The sequence below is a fragment of the Pollachius pollachius genome (genome assembly GCF_949987615.1).
Source record: "Pollachius pollachius genome assembly, chromosome: 1".
Taxonomy (NCBI): Eukaryota; Metazoa; Chordata; class Actinopteri; order Gadiformes; family Gadidae; genus Pollachius; species Pollachius pollachius.
The window spans coordinates 19,558,720-19,568,775 of record NC_136934.1 but is presented as its reverse complement, the minus strand read 5'-3'; the positions used below and the strand labels follow the sequence as shown (position 1 = coordinate 19,568,775).

Below are 10,056 nucleotides of genomic sequence, written 5' to 3'. Positions count from 1 at the left end.
CTCGCCGCCCATGAGGGGTTTTGTGATGAAGAGACGCTGTTCACCGGAACACGAGCGGTGTTGCCGTCACTGAGCCCAGGCTGGGGACTTGTATTCCCTCTTGTTTTGCTCACTGCTAATCTGTGACAGCGTGTTCCCGTTCCTCAGATGAGCAGCAGGGATCGAGCCTGAGCCAGAGCAGAGCCATCGTGGAGGACTCAGAGAAGTGATGGGGGCCACACTCACTTAAAAACAACTACTATAAAGGTTGATGAAACATTTTATTTCATGATTAATTAGTAAATATTTTCATCGTTTATTTTCAAGGATCAACAATTTCCATGGTTGAAAACTAAACATACGATAAAAAAATATGGTTCCTTGTTAAATGTTGGCTATTCTAATTTGATAAAAACAATTTAAAAAATTAAAATACTGAAATTGTTACATTTACAAACATTCGATGCTTCATGTTAAATTGTGATGGTTCAAAATTTACAATAAATAATCATTAAGCTATCCAGCTAACCAGGATTTATTGGGGTCACAATTATTTTGACCTTTAAAATATGTTAAGGAGACGTTCTGTTGCATCACAGCCTTGATGACACCGCGGCTCCTTTCTGATGAGTTGCTTTAAGGGAAGGTCAAAGGGCAATGCTTCTCTCTGTGCTGAAGTTGTATTGAAACTGGGGAGATAACCAAACACAGGATTGTAGCCTATGACAATACGGCAGTATTTTCTCAAAAGTTAAAAACAAAAACAACGTAGATCAGATGGATTAGGTGAAGGGCGTAGGAACCGGGGGGGACGGAGGGGACGTGTCCCCTCCAATATTGGAGACAGGCGCATTTGTCCCACCTAAAAATTATACCGGCGGGAGAAAAATATTTTATTTTATTTTGAAAGTGCAACAGAGTGTCTTGTCACCGCTTCTTATTCTAAAAAACTGGATGATTGAGCGTGCAATTAAAGAATTGATTTGATATTTATCAGTTCATTACTGCCATTCAAAATGTGTTTTCCTTTACATTTACAAATGTATCTTTTTAGTAGAATTAAATATATTTGTGAATTTTTTCAGTGTAGTTAATTTATGACATTTTTCTGTATTTCAAACCATTAACGGATCTGTCAGGTTTCCGGTGTGTGTCCCCCCCAATGTTAAACTCATTCCTACGCCCCTGGATTAGGTGTTTGTCAATAGGTAGGGATATTGAAATAAAGCCTACTGTGGTGTTTATAGAAACCATGTCATTTTAAGGCAGATAATGCAAGTCTAAATATGAACCCAAAGCAAACGGACATTAGCATTGTGAGGCAGGGACATGTTGTTTTGACTAGGTCCCCCAGTGGAACGGCCAGTGTACAAATGAGAACAAACACTGCCCCCTTGTGGAAAGGATAATTGTCTACAAGATTAACAAAGTAATGTATTTGCCTATGTTTAAAAAAGCAGCAGTAAGCAGCTATTTAGTATTTAGTTGTTAATGTATGATATAGAGAAAATATTGCTGTGATTGTTTTTATATTTATATTGTATATTATACTATTGTATTTGTTGAAATTTGTATGACAAGTAAGGCCTTGGTAATTACTAAGGCCTTAATTACCAGTGTAATTACCGACTCGTGGAAGGTTAGCCGTCCACAAGGCGGGCATATCAAACTGTTTATTGCCCTGCCTCTCGGTGATCATCCCTTACATGTTATGACTTGGCAATATTGACAGTAATTTAAATATAAATTGAAGTAGTGAAATAGGTATCAGATATCCCTTAAAGATGATTCAATATAACCATGCATTTACTAAATAACTTATTTCAATATAAGTATATGCTGAATAATAAAGGTTGCTTTTACAGAATCTCTACATAGCTATAGACCTACAATTATCTGTTTTTACAACATCTTGTATTCAAGTGCTTGTCATTTGTTCCACTTTAAAGGCAGAATTTCTAAACAGCAAAACAACAAATAAAAAGACAAGAATAAAATCTAAGCTACGGACCAACTTACCAACCCCTCTGTGAACTGTGAATAAAATGAATGATAAAACAGACAAAGTTCGGATAAAAAAAAGTGGACAAATGTGGAATACTAACCAAGGAATACTAACCAAGAAAACAAACCGATAGTTCAAACTGATTTATGGTTCCCAGCAAAACAAGGAATACATCTTGTGCATTACCGCAGCCAAGCCACTAGGTGATGCTGCATGATCGCTGATGTAAGTTTCCCAACACATGGCCTCATCAGATTCAGCCACCAAACAATAGAGGCTGGAGGTCTGCTCTTTCCAAGAAAACGAGTCTAACGCTCATTTTCATCTCCTTGAGATAGGAGGAAAATCCTCAGTGTAGCACATGCCTGACACACATCACACACCAGTTAGTTGTGAAAATACCCCCCCCCCCCCCCCCCCCCCCACACACACACACACACACACACACACACACACACACACACACACACACGTCCCCCACTACTCGACAATCCTAAAACCCAGTCTTAACATCTGGCTCTGTAAATAAATAACCACATGTGTGTATGCATGCGTATGCACACGTGCATGAGTGTAGATGTGTGTGTATGTGTGGGTGTATGTGTGTGTGTGTGTGTAGGTGTGTGTGTGTGTGTGTGTGTGTGTGTATGTGTGTGCGTGCGTGCAAGGGGGGTATGATGGATGGGGGAGTGGGGTGTTATCAGGGAGAGCATGTATCAATGTCTGCCACTTTTACACACGGGCTGACAGGACAGTGACACTCTGGAACATGGGCGGCAGTCACCTAGACGGGCAGACCTTCATTTCCTGTCCCTGCTCCACTGCCAAAAATATGTGACATGTTGTCTTCATTAATTCCACCTCTATTTGGAGCTCTCTCCCTCTCTCTCCCTCTCTCCCCCTCTCTCTCACACCTCTCTCTAATGCACACACACACACACACACACACACACACGCACACACACACACACACACACACACACACACGCACGCACGCACACGTCGCACTGTCCTCCCTGTACGGTCACATGGGAATACCTGCATGCCAACAACAAACACACACACACACACACACACACATATGGGCACACACAATCATCAACACACACACAAACACACACACACACACACACACACACACACACACACACAGACACACACACACAAGTTGGACCCATGTGGAAATATGCACACACACGCAAACACACACGGATAACTCTGCACCAACTTTTCAAACCCATCACACATAGGTGCTAATAAAAATCTTGTCATGTGCGCATACACAGTCACATCCCCACCAGCCCACTCTCCTGCGTACCCTCCCCGGAAAATCGTTAGCCAGCCGCCAACAAGATTTTTCAGCAGAGCAAACTACATAAAGATGTCACTTTAAATCGCTTACTAATTAACACTTAAAAAGACACAAATTAGATATGCGTGGCTAAAAGCAATTATAATATCCGCAAGTTTTGCGAGTCATTTGGGAAATGAAAAGAATGCCTAATTGCTGGAACCAACATCTTCTGAGACACGGCTTAAATGATGCCTGTTAGCAAATGGTCTTATCTACAACTATGTCTGTGGTTACAACACTGCTCCTCAATTACATGTGAATGTGTGCAATGCAAGCGAGTGCCACTCTCTTTGGTGGATTTAATAGAATTAGAAGCTTTGCACATTCATATGCCAATAGTGCCATTATGTTTCTTTCATGAGGAGAAAAAATAAAAGGCCAACAGTGACCTCTTCTGGACATTTAACCAAGGGACAGATGGTTGTGCACCTGGCAGAAGTAAGAACTGGTCTTTTTCCTCAAACTTTTCCTTTGGCTACAAAAATAACCCCCAATCCCATTGCAGTAAAGCTATATTAAAAAATGTGTGTGACAGTGAGATAAGGCTATATTTGACTATGCAAGTGAAAGTGAAATAAGGCAACAGGGACCACAAAAATAAAATACACAAAAAAATGGAAAATAAAATAACCTCAGTTTTCTATTCTTACAATTTGCTCTCAAAACTATTTAAGCGCATGAACATCACATCTCTTAATAAAAAAACATGACTGTTGGCCATTGTTCAAATATAATTGAATATTACTATTAATAATATAAATAATAAGATATCATATATATATATATATATATATATATATATATATATATATATATATATATATAGAAACACACACACATACACACACACAATAACACAATGGTGAGGGATGTTTCCACTTGGAAACTAATTATCAAGCTATGCGGTGACTTCATCCCAATCAGCCTGGCCCCGCCATTAATCTTGTGCTGTCGTCCACTTCAGTAAATCCTGTGTGTTACACTATCTCACATTTACTTCATCAGCTCCAGCGCGGCGGTAATTAATGATTCCTCGCGCCCTTCCCTCTTACTTCCCTTCCCTTCTCCCGCTCAGCTCGGCTCAGCTCAGCCCGCCATGTGTCCTGCTGCTAATCACAGACTCCCAGAGCAGGAGGAGCGGTTGGGGGAGGGGGGGAGGAGGAGAGGGTGGGGGAGGGGGGGAGGAGGAGGAGAGGGTGGGGGAGGGGGGGAGGAGGAGAAGAGAGGGTTGGAAGGAGAGGCGGGGAAGGAGGAGAGAGGAGGTGGAAAGGGGAAGAGAGGCAGGGAGGAGAAGAGGAGCGAGGAGGAAGGGGGAAAGGCGGGGGAGAGAGGCAGGCTGGTATTGGGGAGAAAGGGGGGGGGAGGCGGAGAGGAGAGGGGGTGGCAGGAAGTAGAGATAAGAACGGGGTAGACAGAGAAGGAGAGGGGTAGGGAGAGGAGGAGAGGGGTATACAGAGGAGGAGAGGGGTAGGGAGAGGAGGAGAGGGGTAGGGAGAAAGGAGGGGTAGAGAGAGGAGGAGGGGTAGATATAGGAGTAAATGGTAGAGAGAGGAGGAGGGAAAGAGAGAGGAGAAGAGGGGTAGGGAGAGGAGGAGAGGGGTAGAGAAGGGGGGAGAGGTTTAGAAAGAGGAGAGGGTTAGAGAGAGGAGGACAGGAGAGAGAGGAGGAGAAGAAAAGAGAGAGGAGAGGGACAGAGAGAGGAGGAGAGGGTAGGGGGAGGAGGAGAGTGGTAGAGGGAGGAGAAGAAGGGTAGAGAGAGGAGGAGAGGGGTAGAGAGATGAGGAAAGGGGTAGAGAGAGAAGGAGAAGGGTAGAGAGAGGAGGAGAGGGGTAGAGAGAGAGGAGGAGAGGGGAAGAGAGAGGAGGAGAGGGGTAGAGAGAGGAGGAGAGGGGTAGAAAGAGATGAGGAAAGGAGTAGAGAGAGGAGGAGAGGGGTAGAGAGAGGAGGAGAGGGGTAGAGGGAGGAGGAGAGGGGTAGAGGGAGGAGGAGAGAGAGAGTATATAAGAGAATAAGGAGGAGAGAAGAAAAGAGTTGAGGAGCAGGTATAATGGAGCAGAGGTTTGATGAGGATAGAGGAAAGGGAAGAGGAAAGGAGGTGGGGAGAGCTGGCAGAGAGGAGAAAGGAAAGAAAAAGAAAAGAAAGGAAGGAAGAGAAAAGGAGGATAGATCATATAGGATGAGCTGCCAGACTGGCTCAAACACAACACACAACTTTTTTATGGACATACAGTATACTCACACACACACACACACACGCATGCGCATGCGTGCACGCACGCACACACATGCACACACACACACACGCACACACGCACGCACACGCACGCACACGCACGCACACGCACGCACACACAAACACACAGACACACACGCACACACACACACACACACACACACACACACACACACACACACACAACACACACACACACACACACACACACACACACACACACACACCATTAATACCTGAGCTGACAATGAGCTTCGTTCGGATGACCAAATGACAAGATGGCGCCTGGGTGTGATTTGGATAATGCGTGACAGAAGACAGAGGCAGAGTGCAGAACAGACACGCGGTTTGACGGGGGACTGTTTACTCTGTAACACATCTCAAACCAAACAGCACCTGTTCTTTTACACTGCTCTGTCACTCGCTGGCTGTTCTGATACCGGGATACTGTGCTAATGAGAGAGAGGAGGGGATGATGGTGGTGCTGGTGGTGGTGGTGGTGCTACTGCTGCTGGCGATGGTGTCACTCTCTTTAATGCAAATAAACACGAACATGCACACACATGCACACACAAGCGCACACACCTTCACTTTTCTGTGCAGAAAAGTAGGCACAAACAAAAGGGACGTGAGCATATTAGAAAACAAGCACTTATTCCACACTCACTTGCTCACATTCACGCAAGCATACGCTCTAGTCACTGAAAGACCTTTTACATCATTTAGAATATTTCAAAATGGCTGCTGGCTCAGCCTCTCATCTGGAGAAGCACTGCCTGTGCTTTTCTTTTGACACGCGCACCTCTGCATAATCTCAGGGCTCTGATGACTACCAGGCTCTTCTGAAAAACAGCTAAAGTTTAACGGGCTAAGACTACATGTTGACATTGACTCCAATAGGGAATTACCCCCAAACTATGATTAAATAAAGCCAAATAACAATTAAACAAGAGAAAAATGTAAACTTTTCGACCCGCTGGATTGAGCTGTGCTGGGAATTAGTTAGGGTATAAACCCAGAGTGTTCTGGATGGGCAGATGAAGCGGCTTCCGAGGCTGGAACCTGCTTCTTATTCAATCTTGGGGGCTTAGTAGAGCCAACGGGGGCCTCGCCGTCCCACACACACTTAATTACAACCCCCAGACCATTTGCTTTGCATTCTGGGCCACTGGCGTCAGCGGCACTCGAGCGTTGCAGACCCTACTCACTTCCTCCTCCACTTCTGCCAGGGACTTGATCGTAATGCCCATTAAACTGACTCGCTGCGTCTGAAATAAAAAGCAGAGCGAGCGAGAGAGAGAGAGAAACACAAAGAGACAGGGAGAGGGAGAGGGACACAAAGAGAAAGAGAGGGGAGGAGAGAGAGGTAAACAAGGAACATGGCGGTCAGGCTCATGGCTAAGTAAGCATGCCTAAAATCTTTAATCCTCTCTTTCTCCCCCTCTGTGTCAATACACACTGGGCGTGAGGGTGGATGGGGGGACAGTACTAGTGACAACCGCCGCAAGCCAGCCAAATGGACTGCATTCAGCCAGTGCTGCCTGACTGCTTGAATTCATCACTCAGTCTGCAGCGACTGGAGTGGAGGGCAGGGGAGAGGCGAGGAGACGGGGGAGAGACGGGGGAGACGGGGGAGAGGAGAGGCGTCGGGATGGGGCCGGGGCTGGAGGAATGGGCCGTGGGGACTGAGGGAGAAGTAATGGCCGTACTGATAGACCAGAGAAGACTATAGTCTGTGTGGTTAATTAGGGCTGTAGGTGTCATCATCAGGGGGTTCTGCAGGGATCATGGACTGAAGGCTGAATGGCACATTCATTTGTGCCGTATGAGAGGCTATCACATGTAATCTAATCATATGTTAAACAAAGAGCCTGATATAATAGAAGGATATCTCATTTTGGCTTACCTCTTTGGGGGCGTCATTAAATCTCTCGGAGATTGTAAAGGGCACACCGTCCATGGCTGTAACAGGGGGGGCACAGAGACGGTTTTGACATGTTATTTCCCCATCAGAGAATACACCCTCTTCTTATCCCTAAGTGTTTCAAATAAACGTATCATTCAGGAGTCAAACAGCACAGCTATTAACATCCTACAGTACCACTGCATGCCTACACAAACAAACACACACAAATACACACATACGTACACACACACACACACACACCTTTTCAGAGCCATCCCCTCCTTCCCTCTCGGAATTAAAAAAAAGATGAAAGCTTTTTATTCTGGTCTGCGTGGAAGCCCTCCCCACCCATCTTCTCCCCTCTGTCCAACCCTCCCCATCCAACGCCTCCACTTTCATTACTCTTTATTATTCCGGATCTGCCTCGTCTCCGAGACGTTCACCTCCAAAAACAAAGACACTCCCGCACGGAATAAAACACCACGCCGAGAGAGAGAGAGAGAGAGAGAGAGCGCGTGGAGAACATTCACCGGATATCAAATTTGCATGAAAATAAGCCCCTGTTCAGTCGGCAAAAAAAAAAGAAAGTGGACTGAAATGAGGACTTGCCAAGAGCATGGTGGTATAATTAGCATTTGACCAAACAAACGAGCTTCAACAGAGCTATAATTAAGCAGGCCTGTAATTAAGTGTATGCCCTTTATCATAATGATCGTAGTTAAAATGGCGCGATGGCTGCCAGTTGATTATTAATGGTGTAACCCCGTACTGCTCACATCCTGCACTGGAATCAAGGTGTCACGACTGTCAGGCTAAGGAGCAGTCCTTTGTTTATAAAATACATCAGGGCCCAAATTAACACATGGTGACAAGATACACAAAGCCGCCGGGTGACAGAATGAAGGCGGAATCTGAGGCTGCTCGGCTTCATTACTAAACTCCAAACAGTGGGGAGGAAAAAAAGGAAAACACTTGCCCCGGCAGAGCCGAGAAAGAAACCCTGCTCACAATCCCCCCGAGAGCGAGCCTCCAAATGGCGCTCGTTTACCTACAGCCTCGCTGTAGCCTGCCGCCGCCGCCGCCGCCGCCGTGCTGGCAAGGAAGACGGAGCTCGTAAATGAAAGCCAGAGTGGTTTGTGAGTCATCGTTTTTTTGGAAAGGACACTTCTTTTCCACTTTCGCCCCGCTGTATTTAAATCTCAGAAATTGTGTTTCACGTATCATTCATCTTGACACCTATGTGATTTGCTTTCCTTTCGCGGGGACGGCATGGAATGGCAGCCCTCCACACACACGCAAGTGCGGGCACTACAATGTGATCCTTGTAATCAAAGCGCCGCGTTCTCCATCCAGTCGACGGGAAATTCCTTCCCCCCACACCCCCCATTTCGTCCGAGATGCCAGCACTATTCCTTTAGTCTTAATTGTCGTATTCTGTCGATAAATCTGTGGCATTAAGAGCATTGCTCGGACCGGGGGCTTAGCCCTAGCTCTGCCGTTCCATTGGTCCGTTCCACGCCTGGGCTCCAACGCCGGGCCCAACGCCGCGTTATTTAGTAACGTCCTCCATGAGGCAATCTGGGGCCAGGGGTTCAGGGGGATTGGGTGGACATGAAGACTTGTTTAGCCGCCGCCGAACACAAGTAAATGAGCTCATGCTACCACTTGGCCCGGGAGTGGCGCTAAGGCTAGGCAGCGGCCGGATGGGAGGCTCCACCGCGGCAACAACACTTGAATCAATAGGCAGCGATGGGATACCAGAGATTGTGGTCGCTGATGGATCTGCGGGGCAAAGCCAGACGGATGTACGCGGCCCGAAGGCCAGCAGGTTTATTCATTGTTCAAGGATTACATTTAAAAATCAGCCCTTGGTTGGTATTCCTGCACCATCCATACTAGGAAAGGCCATCTCACATGCAGACAAATGATGAGGTCGGACGACACCTCCGCTCGCTCAGCAGCGGATACCACTAGATATCACCAGCCGGGGAAAAATGGCAGCAAAGGGCAACGATAACGCGAATCCAATCATCTGGGCAGAGGATCCCAGCATGAGGCATGTTCGGCCCGCTCAAATAGCCCGGCTCCCGGCCCCTGAATCATGAGTGTGTGTTTGAGCACGGGGCCGTGGGTACCCATTCAGTCGTCGTGCGGGGAACGCTCAGGAAACATCTGGTAGGAATTTGGCGGGATGACTTCTGCGATGATGATGATGATGATGATGATGATGATGATGATGATGATGATGATGATGGCGGCGGCTGCAGCGGCGATGGTGATGGCCGCGGCGAGGTGATGATGCCGGCGTTAAGTAAGGAGGACCCCGTGGCTTGAGTGATGGGGATGTAAAGAACGGCGTCAGCACGGGCGCCGTGCGGATCATTGCCTTATTAATGGCTCCGTCAGGTGGGATGAGCAATGACTGCATTGTCATCTCCAGCCCCTGGGCACAGATGAATGGCTGGTGCAGGGCGGGAGAGGGCTCCCTCGCACGCTGGGCTAAGCACTAATCCCTCACGCTTCCATTGTTGGATGCACTGTCGCCCAGGACTCCAGCAGCAACGCACAGAGCCATACAT

The 10,056-nt window shown here is 46.8% G+C and overlaps 1 protein-coding gene across 1 annotated transcript in view; it reads right to left on the bottom strand.

Moving 5' to 3' along the window:
- Positions 1 to 626: 626 nt before the first annotated feature.
- LOC307088018 (multivesicular body subunit 12B-like) overlaps positions 627 to 10,056 on the bottom strand; it is a gene marked incomplete at both ends in the record, with an annotated part of 31,966 nt that continues 22,536 nt past the window's right edge. The window contains 3 exons of the mRNA XM_079753766.1: positions 627 to 668; positions 6,780 to 6,839; positions 7,478 to 7,533. Of these exons, the coding sequence (XP_079609892.1) occupies positions 627 to 668; positions 6,780 to 6,839; positions 7,478 to 7,533 (158 nt within the window). The remainder of the gene's footprint in view (positions 669 to 6,779; positions 6,840 to 7,477; positions 7,534 to 10,056) is intronic.